Source organism: Erinaceus europaeus, chromosome X, assembly GCF_950295315.1.
Source record: "Erinaceus europaeus chromosome X, mEriEur2.1, whole genome shotgun sequence".
NCBI lineage: Eukaryota > Metazoa > Chordata > Mammalia > Eulipotyphla > Erinaceidae > Erinaceus > Erinaceus europaeus.
In genome coordinates, this window is record NC_080185.1 from 24,016,292 (window position 1) to 24,036,922 (window position 20,631).

A 20,631-nucleotide genomic window follows, 5' to 3' on the forward strand; every position below is an offset into this window, starting at 1 on the left:
TTTATTGCCTTATACTACCAGTTGTTTTTTAAATATTTTTTTAATATTTATTTTTTTTCCTTTTTGTTGCCCTTCTTGTTCTATTGTAGTTATTGATGTTGTTGGATAGGACAGAGAGAAATGGAGAGAGGAGGGGGGAGGGGGGACAGAGGGGGGAGAGAAAGAGAGACACCTGCAGACCTGCTTCACTGCTTATAAAGCAACTCCCCTGCAGGTAGGGAGCCGGGGGCTCGAACCAGGATCCTTATGCCAGTCCTTGCGCTTTGCGCCACCTGCGCTTAACCCACTGCGCTACGGCCCGACTCCCTCCAGGTACAATTTTGAAATATTTAAGACTTAGCAGTTCTACACAATAATAATGTCTGTGTCCTTTGACTGACATCTATTACCTCACTTCTACTTCTCTGCCTTGGTCATCACTGTGAGAGGCTATACTAAGTTCTGCCACATGAAGCAGAGTCTCAAGAAGCTGACCCACAGACGAAAGAGGAACCAAGTCGTGCATGAGAGAACGCAAAAAGAAATGAAAGGACGATGACTCGGTTAAGTCCCACAGGAGCCAGAGGCTAGGAAATACCTGCTCCTCAGTCAGCTGAAGTAAGCCAGGACTGAACTTTGTTTGCAAGAAAGAAAAAGAAGTTGGGAGGAGGCAAAGGAAAATTACTGCTCATGTAATTATTCAAGTTGCTATGTAGGAAGAGCTCAACTAGGACCAGAGGTGAAACTAAGATGAGACTGGCAGCTTCTAGAACAGGCAGAAAGAGAAGACTCTGGGAGGGAAAAGTTTGGAAGTCTGATAACTAGAGATCAGCCATGTAGAGCCAAGAGAGGAAGGAGGGCGAAGACTTCGTTTTGTCCCACTTAACTGTTGTGTAACTGCCATGCGTGTCCGTAACTGACCATCAGTGTCGACAGACAGCCTTACAGTGAAGTCATGTACTATTTCAAGATATCTGCCCCTAGAAAAATGGCTATGAATGTATAGAGATTGATCACCAAAGAAGGTACCACCCCGCCCCCTCCAAAGGCACACCAGGTAAAGTGTTGGATTCTCAAGCATGAAATCTCAAGCTCGATGTTGGTCAGGTACTGCGTGTACCAGGGTGATGTTCTCGCTTTCTCTTTCATAAATAAATGAACTAATGAACTGTAGTAAAAGTCTTATTTCTGAGTCTGCAGGTGAAGAAAAAAATGTCAAGCGCACTTGGGAGTTGGGAATAGGGTGCCTAGATATAGTCACAAGGGATTCTAGATTAAACTGACAGCAGTTTACCTCACACTGGGGAGTAGCTTTTGTTTTGCTTTGAATACCAATACTCCAGGAAAACCAACTAACAACAACAACAACAACAACAAAAACCTAAGGCAAAGCTTCAGAAATGCCTTTAAAAGAAAAGGCTCTTGGGGCCGGGTGCACCTGGTTGAGCACATGTTACAATGCACAAGGACCCAGGTTCAAACCCCCAGTCCCCACTTGCGGAGAGCTTTGCGAGTGGTGAAACAGTGTTGCAAAATGTCTCTCTCCCTCTCTATCAACCCTTTTCCCTCTTGATTTCTGACTGTCTCCATCCAATAAATACATGAAGATAGTAAAAATTTTTTTAAAAAAAAAAGCTCTTCTGTATCCAAAACAAAACTTGGAGCCCCTGTACCAAGTGGTGCAAAATCCGAGCTGTCAGAAAAGCTAAGAGAAGATGGTACGAAAAATTCTAATAAAAAGTCTTGGGGGGGGTGGGGGGAGGGGAAGCAGAGCTTTTAGCTCTAAGAATTCCATAGCAAAACCAATGCTTCAGAAATCAGCTAAAGCTACCGCTGATGAGACCTCTTCAAGATCTCTAAAAATCGATGAGAAAAGAAGTCCATATGGGCTGTGGGTACCTGTCTAAAGAGGATCTAAGGTTGCCAGAAATGCACTTTATTCCAAGTTGGTTTTTTTTTTCCCTTGCCTACAGGGTCATCGCTGGGGCCTGCGGCCTGCACTATGAATCCACTGCTCCTGGTGGCCATCCTTTTTTCGAGTTTTTCGATAGGACAGAAAGAAATTGAGAGGAGGGGCAAGGGAGCGGTGCACCTGGTTGAGTGCATGTATTACAATGTGCAAGGACCTGGGTTCGAGCCCCTGGTACCCACCTGCAGGGGGAAAGCTTTGCGAGTGGTGAAGCAGTGCTGCAGGTGTCTTTCTTCCTATCACCCCCTTCCCTCTTGATTTCTGGCTGTCTCTATCCAATAAATAAAGATTTGAAAAAAGAAAGAAAGAAAGAAATTGAGAGGAGAGGAAGATAGAGAGGGAGAAAGATAAACACCTACACTCCTGCTTCACCGCTTGTGAAGCGCTTGACCTCCCTGCAAGTGGGGGGCTGGGGGCTCGAACTGGGATCCATACACTTTGAACTATGTGTGCTTAACCCAGTGCACCATTCCAAGTATTTTTTTAAAAACAGCATTATTTTGTATGTCATTGCTGGGGTTAAGAACACCACAAAATATGTAAAACCTACTAAAAAATAACATTTAGATTTATTGTACAGAAATGAGATAGCACAAATGGGCCAGAGATTACATTTAAGTGGGAGTTTTATATATTTGTAAATGTTTTCTGTATGTATGCAGAAGTGAAATTTATAAAGTACTAATTGAATTTGTGTCTTATATATTCATTAATAAAGTTCTAATAGAAAAAACCGCTCTTAACTCCTATACCCCACAGATAGCAACAGTGATTTCTGAATTTCTTGGTGAACGGACGGTTGTTTGATTTGTTTAAAATTCCCCTACCAAAAAAAAAAAAAAAAAAGGAGTCAGGCAGTAGCACAATGGGCACAAAGTGCAAGGACCGGCGTAAGGATCCTGGTTCGAGCTCCCGGCTCCCCACCTGCAGGGGGGTCGCTTCATAGATGGTGAAGCAGGTCTGCAGATGTCTTTCTCTCCCCCTCTCTCCATTTCTCTCTGTCCTATCCAACAGCAACGACAATAATAATAACTACAACAATAAAAAAAATAACAAGGGCAACAAAAGGGAATAAAAAAAAGAAGATGAGAACTGGCAAAAAGAGTGCACCTGGATGAGCACCTGGTGTGTGATATCTACAACCCAGTCTCAAGCCAGGGTCCCATCACACTGTAGGAAGCTTTGGGGCTGAGGTATCTTTTCCCTCTCTCCTATCTGGAAAAAAAAAAATTGGTTCAGAGTAGTGAAGCTCCAGGAACAAAAACAACAACGAACATCACTGTAGCATTTTGAAGGGTACACATCCAATGCGTGAAATGAATAGCACACTACTAGTGGCCGGGACGCTAACCCAACTGGCACTGCATGTGCTAGGGTGACGAGACGGTCTGCTTTGTCTCGCTACCCCGTATGGAACTCTTATTCTCCTTAAGGAATAGAAATAGAAGATGGGACTTAAAATGTACAAGGTTCCCAGTAAGGTATACAGAACATCATGATAAGGTCTAAAGGGAGAACTGTACACTACACTGAAAAAGAACAAGCTGGATTGGTTGGTTAGAACCTTAAATTCCAAATGCTTCTCCAAAGTAGAACCAGCCAATGACAAGTTTTGTTTTTGTTATAGAGTAAGAGGCCAAATCAGAGAGGTTACTGAATGTATCATGTCAGAAGTCCTAGAAATTGGAGGGCAATGAATGAAGCCTATCGATTTACTATATTTAGCCTCATCTCTTGACCTTGCTCTATCATATACTCCAAAATCCACCCAACTTTATGAATCATCCCTGATGAGAAACAGAGGTTCTCATAGCCAAGATTCTGAAGTCTTTATTCTTGATCTGAAAGATTCAAAGAGAAAGATTCAAAGATTCAAAGATTCAAAAGGTGCTTCTTTCCTGAGCTCAAATCTTTGTTTTGGCTCTTCCCAAGTGTGCTTCCTTCTTGGCTGAGCGTACTCCAGACACAGAATCTGTGAAGAGTGCCCCGAACACTCCTGTGCTCAATTAAGTACCACAAAGCACAGATTATTTGATATTATTTGCTTGGGTTTTTTTTCTACTAGCACAAATAAAGAAGAATCATATGACAACTTTATAGTACTTCCAACTACAAAAATAGTATGAACGAAGGCAAAGGGAAAAAAAAAAATCTTTGTAGCTTGAGAAACTAAATATATCGGTCGAGTTCCCTCACTCCTACTCACAGGAGGAAAGTTTCATGAGTGGTGGAGCAGCGCCACAGGTGTCTCTCCTTCTCGCTCTCCCTCAGTCTTTACAGAAAATGTAGAAGAGGAAGGCAAAAGGGGGAGGAAGAGGAAAAGGGGGGAGGGGGGAGGGAGAAGGATAAGGAGGAAAAGAAAGGAGGGTGGGGGGAGACAGCATAATGGTTATACAAAGAAAATGTCATGCCTGACACTCCAAAGCCCTGGTTCAATCCCCCACACCACTATAAGCCAGTGCTAACCAGTACTCTGGTAAAAAAAGAAAAAAAAAAAAAAAAAGAAAGGAGTCCTATTGCAGGCACCAAGGCCCAGTGATAAGCCTGGTGGCAGGGGGCCCAGGCAATGGTGCGCCTGGTTAAGCGCACACATTACAGTGCGTTACAGTGCACAAGAAGGACCCTGGTCCTCATCTGTAGGGGAAAAGCTTCATAAGCAGTGAAGCAGTGCTACAGTTACCTCCTGCCACCATCTCTCTCTCTCCCTCAGGGCTGCAACTGTCTCTGTCTCTTTCCCTCTCTATCTCCCGCCCCTCTCAAGTTCTATCTCTATCCAATAATAATAATAATAATAATAATAATAATGTTAAAAAAAAAAACAAAATGGCAAGCAAACATAGGGGCTGGGCATTTGCCCACCCCATAGAGCACACATGCTACCATGTGTGAGGACCTGGGTTTAAGCCCCGGCAGGGGGAAATTTCATGAGTAGTGAAACAGTACTACAGCTGCCTCATCACCACCACCTCTCTCTCTCTCCCTCTCCCTCTCCCTCTCCTTCCCTCCCTCCCTATTCTGCCTCTATTAGGAAGAGGAAGAGGAAGGAGGAGGAAGAGAAGGAGAAGGAGGAGGAGAAGGAGGAGGAGGAAGAGAAGAAGAAGAAGAAGAAGAAGAAGAAGAAGAAGAAGAAGAAGAAGAAGAAGAAGAAGAAGAAGAAGAAGAAGAAAGGAAGGAAGGAAGGAAGGAAGGAAGGAAGGAAGGACGGACACCTAGACCAGTGGAATCGTTGTGTAGTGGGGGACAAAACAATAAAGAAGCTAAGTAAGCTAAACACATTCAGTGATAGTAAAGGATGTGATTTTCTGCATCACTACACAAGTTTCTCTATGGCCTTACATTCACCTTAATCACCTCCAAAGTAAAGCCCAGTTAATTTGTAATATAAACAAGTCAAACATGTGCCCATATTAAGATCAATCTACATAATCTAAGGTTTTTAAATAATTCACATTTACATAAATGCATTCATGACGCATGTATAAAGTTACAGAGAGGCCAGGGAACAAATCTCCGGAAAGAATATGAACGAGTGTCCCCCCCCAGGTCCTCCGCCCTCCCCGACATAAAAGTACCCCAAGATAAGGGCCCTACAAGTCAAAGCCAGCCCACCACCTGACTTCGTAAGTAAAGGGTCATGGGAACACCATCCTGTTCATTTCGCTGTGCATTGTCTGCAACTGCTTCTACGACCACAAGGCTGGCAAAGCCTAAAATATTTATTATCCGGTCCTTTGCACAGAGTTTGCTGACTCTTGCTGGAAGGCAATGATTCCATAACCCAGAGTGGCCATCAAATAAATCACCAGGGCGGGGGTCAGAGGGCTAGCTTGGTGAGCAGGGTGTACGCCTTGCTATGTACACAGCCCAGGTTTAAGCCCAGGCGCCACACAGCACCGGAGGAAGCTCTAGCACTGTGGTGTTTCTCTTTCTGAATGCAAAAGAAAATGAGACAGAGGCCTGCAGTGGTGTAATAGCACATGTACATGGCAAGGCCTAGGCTCCTGGCCAAACAAGCAAACCAGCAACAAAACAAGACACCAGGGACCTTTCTTCATAAGAAAACGACCTGCTGGCCCTCATGCCCACCTCTTTCTGATTCCTACTTGGTTAGGTACCAACCGCGCGCTAAGGACGATTCAACTACACCGTGAGTCACCTGGCATCTTTGGCTTCCTTTGTATGCTGTAACCATTCTATCTGCTGTAGGGTGCCCCATTTTGCCTTAACAGAGTGCTAAATGAGCCACATACTCTAAATAGGACTGGCGTTTAATACTTATTTGAAAAGTCCTTTGACCACTTCCTCCTCCTCCTCCTCCTCCTCGAAGCCCTTCCCCCTCGACTTCCGCGGCATCACTTTCCCAGTGGAATACAATTCAAATGCCACTCTCTCAGAGCCCCGAGTTCTCTAGGCTGTGGTCCTCTTTCTCAGTTTGACTGTGGTATTCTTTTTACTTATTTACTTTTTCTCCCAAACCAGAGCACTGCTCAGCTCTGGCTCCAGCTCTGGTGGTGCCTGGTGCCAGGGGTCGACCCTGTGCATTCTTTACATAGTCCCAAGGTTGCATGCCAGCACTCAAAGCGTTTAGCTGGGAACAAGGGAGATGCTCAGTTAAATACCTGAAAAATGGACAGGTGCATTCCAGACTGTATGTGGAGGCCCCGGCAAACATAATGCCTAGGGAAACAACCAAACCACCACACTGAGCAGGTGAAGGCAGAACTAACACAAAAGCCACCCTGTTTAAGTATACACAGCTTTCCACCATTTCTGGTGTGTTTTTTTTTTTTAATTATCTTTATTTATTTATTGGACAGAAAGCCAGAAATCAAGAGGGGAAGGGGAGCTAGAGAGGGAAGAAGACAGAGACACCTGCAGCCCTGCTCCACTACTCGTGAAGCTTTCCCCCTGCAGGTGGGGACCGGGGGCTGGACGGTCCTTGAGCACTGTAGTGTGTGTGCTCAACCAGATGTGCCACCACCTGGGCCCTCCACCATTTTGAACAAATCACCAACCTGCCTTTTATCCCCTCTTGATGCCTCTCCTTTCTTTTCAAATGGCTAGAGCTGCAAACAACACTCAAACACTAATGATTAACCAAAGCAGGAGTTGCATGCTATACCCTTATTTCCCTGGACGATTTACACCTAGCCCATTATTAAGGTCTCATACTATTATCCAACTGAAGCTCTTCCCTTTCAGCTTCAAGCAACAATTAATGAGTGCCCACCTTTTTATTACTATTATTGACAGAATGCTGTTGAGCACAAATGAGAGAGACATCAAGTACCACGCTAAGTGCTTCCCATGCATCATCCCCACTCAGTCCTTTCTAGGCAAAGAGAACTGTTTCTACTCTCCCGAGTCCACAGTACAGTGAAAAAGAGACGTGTGCAAGAGTTCATGAGACGTCTACAGCACAATACATTTTATGCTAAACTCTTCTGGCTGGGGTCAAGGTTGAGTTGCTGGACTCAAAGCTAGCCAGACCTTCTGAGAGGCAGCTAGGTGTGCAAGGCAGTGTGGACAGAGTAGAGAGGGAAGAAGATAAGGAATGGGGAAAGTGGGTCAAGATGGGGCTTCAGAAGGGCAGGGGAAAGACTCCGCATATTATTTTGTACACAGTAAGGAATCAGTAGAGGTCTGGAGCCAGAGAGTGACTTTAGGTTGCTTTTCTTTGTTGTTTTTTTTAATTTTTTTAAACTTTATTCATTTATTTTCCCCTTTTGTTGCCCTCGTTTATCATCATTGTTGGCGTTACTATTACTGTTGTTGCTGTTGTTGTTGGACAGAGAGAAATTGAGAGGGGAAGACAGAGAAAGCCAGACAACTACAGACCTGCTTCACCACTTGTGAAGTGATGACCCCACACACACAGGTGGGGAGCTGGGGGGGGGGGCTCGAACCGGGATCCTGATGGGTTGGTTTGTTTTTTAAGATAAAGAGAAAGAAGGCAGAGAGACAGTCCCAGAGCTGGCTTCAATGTGGTGGGGGTTGGGTTCAAACCTGGGTGGCGTGCCTGACAGAAACAGCACACTACCCCAGTGAGCCATTCCTCTGGCCTGACCCTAGGTTTTCAAAGTAGAGATCAAGCGAGCGTTCTTAGTGCTTTGGGAGGGTGGGAAGAGGAAGGCTGGCAATAGAGTAGTGGCCTTAAGAAATGACTGCACTGACAGCACAGCAATAGAATCAATGTGACTGGTGTGGAAGAAAGAATTGAAGGCAGAGGACTCAGAAGGCAAATCAGGTTTCTGGGTGGGGAGAAGAGGAGGACTGGTTTAGACAGGTAGAGTTTAGAGATGCCCGCAGGACAGCTATGCATCCAGCCGTTATCATGGCTCGTTCACTTGCTTAGGTGACTACTGATATCATTTGTCTCCAGAAGAACCCTACTTTGCCCTTCTCCAATCTCTCCAATCCGAAGTAAAGTTACTGTCTAATATTGAAATCACCACCCCCCCCCCTTATTCAAAGCTAACCCATCCTCAATGGCCCACTTCAATAACCTATTTTCCAAATTCATTCCTTTTTCAAAACAGACTTAACTACCTAAACTGGAAGGCTATAAACTGCCAGTCAGTGGGTAGACAGCATAAAGGTTCTGCAGAGAGCCCTTCATGCCTGAGGCTCCAAAGCCCCAGCACCATAAGCCAGAGCTGAGCAGTGCTCTGGTAAATAAATAAATACATAAGAGAAACTGGGGCCAGGTGGTGGAGTCCCTGGTCCCCATCTGCAGAAGGGAAGCTTCATGAGTGATGAAGCAGGGATACAGGTGTCTCTCTCACTCTGTCTCTCTCCTTTCCCTCTCAATTTCTGACTGTCTTTATACAATAAATAAAGATAATAAAAAAATTTTTTAAAGATAAGCTGTCATTGATTCAATCATTCAAAGTATTTAAGATGCAAAACTAAAAACTTGGCTTCAAAGTAGAAAAGTTTAGTAGTGAACTGAGGCTAATCACCAACTATGTAAAAGGACTTTTCTCCTTAGGAAAAAAAAAATGAGTGAAGGAGATAGTATAATGACTATGCAAAAAGACTCTCATGCCTGAGGCTCTGAAGCCCCAGGTACAAATACCATTAAGGTGGACTTCAGCAGTGCTGTGAGAAAGAAGAAAGAAAGAAAGAAAGAAAGAAAGAAAGAAAGAAAGAAAGAAAGAAAGAAAGAAAGAAAGAATCAAACACTTCCTTCAATAGGCAACAGACATAGAGAAATTGGCTTTCTATGAAGTCAGGTACTTGAGTTACGTGAAAGAATTAATTTCTCAATGCTAAGGAATATTATATAATGCAGGTCCGGTTTCAGGTTACTTGGGTAGAATTACAGTATCTTGCTATCTTTTGTAGGGCAGACAAAAATCTTATGCTGAATGGCTCATAAATAATCCTGTCCAGGAATAAGGAAGATGAACTGAATGACCCTATAAGTTCTTTTGATTCTTGGAATCTGTGATATATCTGACACAGGTAGCAATTAGAACAGTTAACTATCTGGTGTGGATCAACTTTTAATGATCTCACTCTCCACATCGCTTAATCCAGAAAGGGTACGCTCTCCAAATACATTCCTCTCCAGTGTCTACTTAAAATAAAAACTGTGATAACTCATGATTTTACATGGAAATGTACATTTCTTGGCTGTATGGCTGGGGGATAAGACTAGACAGTGCAGATGTGGTGTCTCCATATGGTTTCAATAGGAACTGGAAATCATCTTAGAAAAAAATATATAGCTCTGTCTCAACTGCTAATCCAGTCTCAAATTACAAAAAGCAAGCACTCTGGGGGGAATTTCTTTTTGCCAGTCCTCCTGCTCCTCTGAGACCCGCCCCCCCCCAGCCTCAGCCCACCTGGCAGCCTATACCTTTCCACCCTAAGCCCCAGTCTCTTCTGCTCTTCTCTCTGGGGTGAGTGAGCACCTCTGGAATCAACACTTTGTATAATAGACTGTAGCCTGTCTTGACAGCACCCAGAGGTGAGCATTCCTATCTTCAATGAGTTTCCATGGGTATTCATAACCTACCTTTCAGAAATCTAGGTGTACAGAAGCCAAGGAAAGCAGATTTACAGGTTGAAATGCCTGCCTCAAAAAGCCAATTAGAGAGGCTGATTTTATCTACTCTGTGTGTGAACACCCCTAGCCCCCACCAGTTGATGTAAGGGCCTTCCATTAGACATATCTACACAAGGAAAAGAGTCTGAGTGACAGGGCCGCGTGGTAGTGCAGCTGGTTGAGTGCATATGCTATAATGCGCAAGGACCCAGGTTTGAACCTCTAGTCCCTACCTGCAGGGAAAAAGCTTTGCAAGTGGTAGAGCAGTGTTGCAGGTTTCTCCCTTTCTCTCCCTTCCCCTCTCGATTTCTGGCTGTCTCTATCAAATAAAGATAATTTAAGAGGCTAGTAGTGGCGCACCTGATTGAGCACACTCATTACAGTGTGCAAGGGCTCGGGTTCGAGGCCCTGGTCCCCACATGCAGGGGGAAAGCTTTGCGAATGGTGAAGCAGTGTTACAGGTGTCTCTCTCTCTCTCTCTCTCTCCTCATTCCCTCCTGATTTCTGGCTGTCTCTATCCATTAAATAAAGAACATTTTTTAAAAAGTTTTATAAAAAGATAATTTAAAAATGATTTTTTTTTAAAAAAAAAGGAATCTGAGTGACTTGAGGGCACTTCATGTAAAAACAAAATCATGGGAAGGGTAAAACTAAGGGTTGAGTGCATGTTACTATGTGCAAAGATCTGAAGTTTAAACCGTTGGTCCCCACCTGCAGGGGGAAGCTTCATGAGTGGTGAAGCAGTGCTATAGATGTGTCTCTGTTTCTCTCCATCTCCCCCTTCCATCTTAGTTTCTTAGTTTCTCTCTGCCTCTACCCAATAAATGAATAAAGAAAGTGTAGAAAAGCAAAACCAAAGGTTAAAAGGAGACCTTAAATGCAACTCTGCTATCCCCTACAGAAGTTTTCAAAACTCTTATATTTTAGAAAGAAAAGGGAACAAATCTAGGCTCAAAGTTCTTTTCCTCACAGCAGATGCCCACAGCCTCAGCATGGCTTCAAAAATACCCTTCTAGACTGAGGAGACATCAGAATGTTTATGTAAAGGCTTTTAGGCCTGAGGCTCCAAATCCCCAGATTCAATCCCCAGTACTATTGTTTTTTTTTTTTTAACTTCTTCAAGGAAGTTCATCTACGCCGATGACATCTGCTGTGCAACTCAGGCATCCAAGTTCGACATCCTCGAGGAAACACTCACGAAAGACATGTCTCTGATATCTGATTACTGTAAAAAATGGCGACTAATCCCTAGCACTGCAAAAACGGTATCATCTGTTTTCCATCTACACCATGCCTTGGCCTCGCGTGAGCTGAATGTGCAGCTCGGTGATACGAGAATCCGGCATGAAGCCCAGCCAGTCTATCTTGGCGTTACTCTCGATCGTACTCTGTCATTTCACGAACATCTCATAAAAACTGCAGCAAAGGTGGACGTGAGGAATAGCATCATTGCAAGACTGGCCAGCTCCTCATGGGGCGCAAGCGCTTCCACACTACGATCATCATCTCTGGCATTATGCTATTCCACTGCAGAATACTGTGCCCCAGTATGGTTCCGTAGGCCCCATGCCCACTTGGTCGATTCCAAATTATATTCCTCCATGAGGATAATTTCTGGAACCATCCGTTCCACCCCGGTTCCATGGCTGCCAGTTCTTAGCAACATCGCCCCGCCAGATACTCGTCGGGATGCGGCATCATCTAAGTTCATTTCCCACGTCTACGCTCGACCGGACCTGCCAATATACGCGGATATCTTCGCCCACCCTGTCCAACGCTTGATGTCTCGTCATCCAATCTGGTCCCCTACGCCTACACTGAACTTCTCTGTTCCAGTATTTTGGAAACAGAGCTGGCAGTCAGCTGAGGTAAAGAACAAACACCTCATCACAGACCCCTGCAAGCGTCAACCCGGCTTTGACCTAGCACGTTATGATCGGGCCCTCCTCAATCGCTATCGAACAGGTCATGGCCGGTGCGCCGCTATGTTCCATCGCTGGGGAGCCAGAGACGACCCGAACTGCCCCTGAGGCTACAGACAGACTATGACCCCCATAGTCAACGACTGCCACCTCTCCAGATTCAAAGGAGATCTCGAAACTTTACATCAGGCTCAACCTGACGCTGTTGACTGGCTACGGAAGAAGGGCAAACGCTAGAAGAAGAATATTTTTATTTTCCTTTTTTGTTGCCCTTGTTTTTATCATTGTTGTGGTTATTATTATTGTTGTTATTGATGTTATTGTTGCTGGATAGGACAGAGAAAAATGGAGAAAGGAGGAAAAGACAGAGATGGGGAGAGAAAGATAGGCACCTGCAGACCTACTTCACCGCTTGTGAAGTGAACACCCCCCCTGCAGGTGGGGAGCTGGGGGCTCAAACTGGGATCCTAAAGCCGGTTTCATACCATGTGTGCTTAACCTGCTGCGCTACAACCCAACCCCCTCCCCAGTTCTATCTTAAGCCAGAGCTGAGCAGTGCTCTGGTTTAACAACATACAAAAAAAAGGCATCTTTCCTTGGTAGTCCTTTATAGTTTTCATAACATGTTTTGGTCATGAAGTTTAGGAAACAGTGAAGTAACTGTATCTCTTTACTGCCAACAAAAAGATAAAGTTAATAGCATGTCTAAAGTTATATTATAAAGTGTCAGGGGCAGTTATTTAAAAAAAAAAAAAAAAAAAAAGCAGGGTTTGTGACTTCCCAGGCCAGAATGTTGTTCATTAGCCTGTGACAATATAAGGATTACATTATTATGTACAAATAATAACCACAACAGAGGTAACCACTTAGAAGCCCATACCACGTGCCAGGCACCAGGCTGTCCTGCATGGTCTCTCTTAATTCTCTCAGTATCGCTGTGAGGCATGCCCTGCTGTTATCTCCTTTTGGCAGGGGATACAAACATGGAATGGAGAAGTAAATAGCTTGCCCAGCTAGTTAAGTGTCAAAGCTGGGATTCAAATTCACGTCTGTCAACTGTAGCCTGTGGTTTTAACCTCTCTTATTGTTCCACTTCCTAGGTCAAGGGACAAGTTTAGATATTTATAACTCACTACACTTGGGAATAAAAATTAACTCCCTGTACTCTAGCATATTAAAAATTAATCAAGTATGCAGGAGAGATAGCATAAAGGTTATGCAAACAGGCTCTGGGTTCCCAGGTTCAATCCCCTGTACCATAGTAAGTCAGAGTTGAATAGCACTCTGGCATGCATATATATATATATATATATATATATATATATATATATATATATATATATATATATCAATACAACTTGTACAGAGTTCCAAGGTTTTCTCTGATCCAAAGAAACTAAACTAAACTGCCACTGAATACAGAAATACTGCCAGTTCCATGCCACCACTTAAAACTAGACTCTGTATTTGCTAAATAAAATATTGTAATAGCAGGGGCCAAAATGATTCTGTTCTGACCAAAGCAGCTATGTCAGGGGGTTGAGCTAAGTACTTTCCAGGAATATTCATAATGTCAAGGAATAAATAATGGGGTACTAAAGACTACAGTACAGGCAATTTCAAGTAAACAGTATTTTTTTCTTTGTACTTGAATTTGCTGTAAGTACCAAGAAATAAAAACATTGCTCTTGTTCTCAAAACTCAGCAAGCCACTGCAGCACAAAGAAATATAAATCCACCAAATAAAAATCACATTTAGGGGAGTTGGGCACAGTGCAGCGGGTTAAGCGCACATGGCGCAAAGCACAAGGACTGGCGTAAGGATCCCGGTTCGAGCCCCCGGCTCCCCACCTGCAGGGGAGTCGCTTCACAGGCGGCGAAGCAGGTCTGCAGGTGTCTGTCTTTCTCTCCCCCTCCTCCCTCCATTTCTCTCTGTCCAGTCCAATAACAATGACAGCAATAACAACAATGATAAATAACAAGGGCAACAAAAGGGAAAATATGAATTTTTTTTTAATTTTTAAAAATCACATTTAAAAATGGAGCATTCTATTGCTCTTGACAATTTTAAGGGTGGGGAAGATAAACATTTTCAAAATTAAGGTCTCATTTCAACAGAGTCTGACCTCAGAAGCCTGCTAATATTAAGTCTAAGATTTGAGGGTATTAATCCCAAGGCAAGTCCTAATTTTTTTTTCCATGTTGCTTCCCCCCTAATACTAGAAGACTAACTACTTTTTCAGAATCATAGCCCCTCTTCCCACCAGATTCTTTGTAAAATTAAGAATCCTCAATGCCAAAGAACATAAAATATACATTCTGCTAAACGCATCTTTACAAGAATAAAACACCGATAGTGAAGCTACTGGAAGTACATTTGCAGAGGCAATTTCAATAAAGAATTTGAAAGAGAAAAAAATAACAAATCTAATATTTCAATCAATTGTTTCAATGTAAATCTTGAACACCAACTGAAAGGCTACTACTTCTCACTGGCAGTAAAAACTACTACAGGAACACTACTCTAGCATGGCTCAGAAAAGCTGTGAAATTCCCCAAGTTACCCAAAATCATGATGCTGTTTTATATAGCTGAACCACAGTAAAACACTTTGTTCAATATGCACCAATGTTTTGCTGTTGAGTAGACACTGCCATCTAATTTGTATGGCCAAATTTATTTTATGACTGAAGATGAAAACATCAGATTTTAATTATGAAACTATATCTGAATGAAGGTTTTAACACAGTGCATTAAGCAAACTGCTTCTTTTCTCAAACACAGCTTCCAAGAAGATCCTAATTCTTTTTGAGTCAGAGTCACTTTTTTTTTTTAATTATTCACTTTATTTTAATGAGACAGAGATAACAGAGAGGAAGGCAGAGAAAGACCAGACCACTGCTCAGCTCTGGCTTATGGTGGTGATGGGGACTGACCCTGGGACCTCAGAGCCTCAGGCATGAAAGTCTTTTGCAGAACCATTATGCTGTCTCCCCAGACCCCCTTAATTCTTTTTGAAAAGGAAAAAAACTGAATAATAGATAGACTCCTTTCTTGTTGAGTGGTAAATAATCTTAGGCTCAAAAGTTGCAGGCTTGGAAAGAAAGACTGAAATTCAAAATTATACGCAATTACTAATGCAATGGATTCTAAAACAAGCAATTTCTCCTTGAATAAGTTTAAACTAACGTGTATTCTCAAGAGGCAGAGATACCAACTTACCAGCTTAGTGCCTCTTTTAATTTCCTTTTGGATATCTTCAATAGAAAATCCACCAAGACTTTCATTATCAGAATGTGATGATACCAAAGCAGATGAGAAGAGCTATAAAGTACATTTTAAAAAAATTAAGGTTGATATAAAGAAAATTACAGTGAAACACTGAATGTTTAGTTCAAAAGGAAATTTTCTAGTAAAAATGGCATAGCATTAGTGAGAAACACTTCTTAAAATTTTAACTGAGGATATTTTTTTTTTTTTTCTTTTCTGGCTGTTATCAGTATTCAAGAATCTTCATTGTTTAGATTCTCCTGGTTCCAAACCTTGGGTGCTGCCAGTACACTTACCATGCACTTATGGTGTGCTGCCACCTTCTGGTTTTCAGATATTAGTAACTGTCCACATTCCTTGTCTCTATTTGACTTACAAAAGCCACATTTGCGCTGTCTTGTAGGTCCCTTTTTCTGTTCAACTGAGCTTGACATGATTTTTTTTTAAAAAATGGTCTTTAGACTGCCACTCTAAGCCTCAAGAAATGCTACAGAGAATGAAAAGGGCAACAACATGGTTAATTCCGTTTTGAAACAAGGCAACAGTTATGTAAATTGTTGCAAATTTAACCCAAGTCTTAGTATGCTCATTTAAAAAAAGGCTATTTAGCATAGACAAGTTACTATTAAAACCTGAGGTGCTGCCATAATATATATATATATAAATACATGCTTGCATCTATAAAGACTAAAAAAGCAACTGACACAAAAAATCAACTGTTCCCACAATGGGAGATATATAAAATAATATATAAAATAATGAGAGCAATCTGTGCATGGGTCTTTAAAGTACAGTGTGTGATAATAACATCCACCTGGTGACAAAATACAAATGATCTTGCACACATGTAAACGTCCCTTTAAGAACACAAAGAATCATATCTAAGAACGGAGGGAAAACTACTAAGATAACTTACATAATATCCAGAGTAAACAGATTTCTATCTTAGCATGATTCCTTGAAGTTAACCTACTGACAAACCAAGACACAGGAGCTTACTTAACCATGAATTCTGGGATACCTATTTTGAAAACCTGAATTGCTTAAGTCTAAAAAGCATGTATGATGTCTGTAATAATAAATAGCTTTTGCTATTGCATTCCTTTTCAATGTACGGGGGGGGGGGGAAGGTGATCTTATAACAATCTGTTCAAAAAAGAAAACTTTAGGAATCAATTATCAGAGCAATGACATTATCTAACTCTGATGGTCTCTATAAACTTGCTTATTATTATCAATAGAAGTCACAAACTGACAGTGGTGTTCCAAATACAACCTTTCATACTTTCATTAGTCATCAGACATTAAGACTTTTTTTTCCCTGAATGAGCCTTAAATTCAGTCATATTATAATTAACAAAAAGAAAGGCAGAAATTTTCAACCTGGAAGGTTCCACATGTAGATCATCAATCTTAACATGGATTTTTTTGGGGAAGAATCTAAGGAAATGTAAAATCAGTTACCATACTTGACTTGTGTAGTTTTCCCAAATCAACAAAACTAAGCAGTTCTGGGTTTGTGTTGCCACAACACACAAAAACCTCCATTTTTGCCTGATATTAATTCACTATATTCTTTCCATCTCTCTATATGTCTGCACCTTTTGTATAACACTGTGCTGAAAAATGAACTGACTGTGTTGTGGCTTTTTGAAAAGCACTTGTTCAACAAGAACAGTAGCAGCTGGATGCCAGCAAGGTGGTAGCTACAAACCAGCAGCCTTTCAAAATGAACATGCAGATACTTAATCAAAATTGAACAGGAAGCCACAAAGAAACAGATCTTCTCATCAATTTTTATCTAGATTTTTCTTGCTAAATAAACTCCAAAGGCTCTGGCAGCGTCTGCTTTGATGAATTCTGTTAATGCTGTCTACAATTGAGAATGCCTCCATCTTTCAAATGGCATCAGATCCTTTACAAAACACAAGCTAATAAAGGTGAATCTGATCACAAACAGGCAGCAAATATTTTTGGGACAGAAGAAGAAGAAGAAGAAGGAGAAGGAGAAGGAGAAGGAGAAGGAGAAGGAGAAGGAGGAGAAGGAGAAGGAGGAAAAGAAGGAGAAGGAGGAGGAGGAGGAGAAGGAGAAGAAGAAGAAGAAGAAGAAGAAGAAGAAGAAGAAGAAGAAGAAGAAGAAGAAGAAGAAGAAGAAGAAGAAGAAGAAGAAGAAGAAGAATTAGAAGAAGAAGCAGAAAAGGACATAAGAGAGAAACAAAAGAGGAAGTGTGTGGGCATTTGCTCAGGCAAATAGGTGTTCCTTTGCTTTATCAGGACAACAGCTGCCAAAGTCTTTAGAATTAACTATGCAAAACACAGAGACTCACAAATAGCTCCAGAATTTGCTATCTGAGGTCTAAATTAGCTTTCTTTACTACTATGCAACGAAGAGCGGATACTCTAACGCCACCTTAAGGGAATCAGCATTTCTTTTCTCCAAGTCATCCCTGACCAGTTGAAAGGATGGCACCTGCATCTAATCTGATGCATGTGTAGTTTCCAAATGGTCTAGCATTGGCTATAAACCGGCTTAAGAGAAAGAAAATTCCTACAGTAGATAATCACTTTTGATTCTTGAAATTAATTCTGAAAACAATGTCCTGTGAATTCTTCCCATATTGTATTTCTCTCTTTGAATGTACAGACAGGAAGATTTTTCCCAACATCTGAATCTTGGGAAAGTGCTTTCCCAGATATCAAAGACGCCAAGATTTGAAAGAGAAAAAGGGCACACTTTATTTTGCATTAAAAGTATGTCATTCATTTTTCTGTGCTCAGTTTAAATATCATTTGTAAATTGAACAGAAACAAACAAAAAAAGGTGCACCAAACCAATTTAAAACTTTCCCCAACGTGCAATGACTAAATGGATTTTTCCACTAAAATTCAAGTAATGCATCTGTGCATATCTTGTTCTTTTTTTTTTTTTCAGCCTCCTTGTAAAACATGAAGTGGAGCACATCATGGAAACAATGACTCCTAGCAAAAATGTCTTTATCATAAGAATACAGATTTTTATCTAGTGCTGTTACATTAGTGGTCTCTGGTTACAGAAAATAAGGGCATTCCAAGGACCAATATTAAGGGGTTCATAATATCCCCACGGCCACATGGCATTTTCAATTTTATTCTGAAAGGCTCTTCAAGGCATGCAGAGATCAAAGTTTGATGCTTTCACCCTGCAAGGAAACCTTTCCCTTCAAAGCAACACAATATTATAGATTATATTATAAAGTGAGAAAGAAATGCAGGTAACAGTATGGTAAACGGAAATGAAAAGTCTGAAAAAAAATAGAAAACCCCGATTAGTCAGGCTTGAAGCAACTGATGCGTTTTTGATTTTCCAAGATGCTGTGAAACACAGAGGAAGATCCAACCTGATACAGCCAGGAGAGCTTTCAAGAACCAATTCGAGGGCTCATTCAATGTCTGCTATCTGAAAAGCCCATTTTCACAGAATCACAAAACAAAACAAAAAACTGCTGTTCGGGAAGATCAAACAATTCCACACGCAAGCAAACTGAAATATACAAATCAAAATCGATCAGCATGTTCCCCCAAAGCAGCAGCAATTCGAGTCAGTAAAGTTACACTGGAGAGAAATACACGAGTAAGAGATGAACCGGAAGAGCACCTGAATCTGGTTGCACGATATTATTACATGCTTCGCACTGCTTTTTTTTTTTTTTTTTTTGCGGTTATTCAAAAGGAAACTGAAGGAATTTTCCAGTTGTTTCAAACCCAAGGGTAGAAGAAAGAATTTGCACTGGATGAAATAGACCTGGTATTACGTGGTACGGAGATGGAAAAGAAAATTGGTTGCAAATATAAAGGGCTTTCCAACTTCCACGCAGATTGTCGAAATGGAGAAATTCCAGAAGAACACCGAGCTGTTCGACCATATAATAAAGGAAGGACACACAGCGTCCCAAGTCCTCTCCGTTATTTATTTCTCAATACATAACCAGACTCCAGGGTCTCCATCTAATCAGGCGCTAGATAAACTCGGAAAACTATCTTTCTCTAGAGCACTTTCGGAGGTGCTTTCCCAGTCGTAAAGTCAGGGTCCCCTAATCCAGAACAGCAAGCTAGTACTTTAAAAAGAAAAGAAAAGAAAAAGCCTCCTCCCCCAGGAGTTCACTCTCTAATATTCTTTTCCGATCTCCCCTTCACCCCTCACTCCCCCCAACCCAGAGTTTTTTTACCTCGTTCCTTAAGTCTAACCGTCCTGCCATCCTAACGCTTCTTCTTCTTCTTCCTCTTCCCAAACTGCGAGTTCCCTCCTTCCCAAATATGTCCCAAGCAATCGTGGAGACTAAAGATCCCCACTATTTTATTTTATTTATTTCATCTCATTTCATTACCTCCTTAAATGTTGCGCCCCCCTCCCCCGAAGTCAAGGCTCCAACCTTCCCTTCTCCCTCATCTCCTCCGAAGCACTTTTCTTACCAGCCTCTTCGCTAGCGCCTTGAATGAGCGGCGCTTCTGGGGTCCCTGACAATAAAGGGAGACCACCAAGAACCCCTTAACAACGGGCAGGGGCGGCGGCCTGCCTACCGCCATCCTCCTTGTCTTCTCCCGCCAGGCAGATAATGGGGGACCCCAGGGTAGCGTGGGGACTCACCGGCGGGGCCCAGAGGCGAACGGCACGAGAGAAGCGCCAATGAGAGGGAAGAGAAAGAAGTCGGTCTCCGTTCTCCAGCAGCGCCTGGGAGCGGGGCTCTGTCGCCAGAGGTTGTTTCCTTTCATTCGAGGAGAGACGGGCTCGCTGAGCGCCCCTACGTCGCCCCCCTCGCACGCAACGACTGTGATAGCGTTCATACGTCCCGAGCGCGCCGCGGGCCCCGATTGGCTGCGGGGACTGGGCAGACGAAGCCACTGAACCAAGGCGCATGCGTATATGCCTCCCCCACCACCACCCCCATACGGATCAGGGCTACAAGCCCCGCCTCCTGCTCGCGCGCGTACCTTCTATTTATTCTCCGCTCCGTCGCTCAGCCAAGTGTTTGGGGGCAGGATCCGAGGTGCTAGAGAAAGAGATTCAAAGATCTGGCTGTGGGTTGGGCGGAGAAGGGGCCGGGTTGGGACTAGAAACCGTTGGACAGGGGCCCTGGCTAACCAAATTTCAACAGTGATTCAAGTGGGTAGGCCTTAACCCTTGCACTTGTTCACCGAGGCCTTTTCACATCCATTATTTCATTGTACTCCCGTGGCATCCCTTTGAGGTCTTACGTTCTCTCATTTTACCGCCAGGAAAGACAGACTTAGTGGACTCTGTCTGCCTGGATTTAAATCCCTGGACGAATCATTTTCATTGCTGCCCCTTAGGTTTTTGCTGTTGTTGTTTGTTTGTTGGGGGGGGGAGGGTGGATGGGGGAGTGGATGGATGGGTGGGTGGGGAGAGGTCTTTAAAGTAAGAACTAAAAATAGTACAATAG

At 42.6% G+C, this 20,631-nt stretch overlaps 1 protein-coding gene across 3 annotated transcripts in view; it reads right to left on the reverse strand.

Moving 5' to 3' along the window:
• The window catches only part of PHF6 (PHD finger protein 6), a 69,034-nt gene extending 49,037 nt beyond the window's left edge, over positions 1 to 19,997 (reverse strand). For all 3 annotated transcript variants that reach the window (XM_016185520.2, XM_060182785.1, XM_007517004.3), the window contains exons 1-3: positions 19,818 to 19,997; positions 15,490 to 15,680; positions 15,146 to 15,247 (exon numbers count right to left, since the gene is read on the reverse strand). In XM_016185520.2, coding sequence (XP_016041006.1) covers positions 15,146 to 15,247; positions 15,490 to 15,627 — 240 coding nt within the window. In that variant the 5' untranslated portion in view covers positions 15,628 to 15,680; positions 19,818 to 19,997. The remainder of the gene's footprint in view (positions 1 to 15,145; positions 15,248 to 15,489; positions 15,681 to 19,817) is intronic.
• Positions 19,998 to 20,631: the final 634 nt, after the last annotated feature.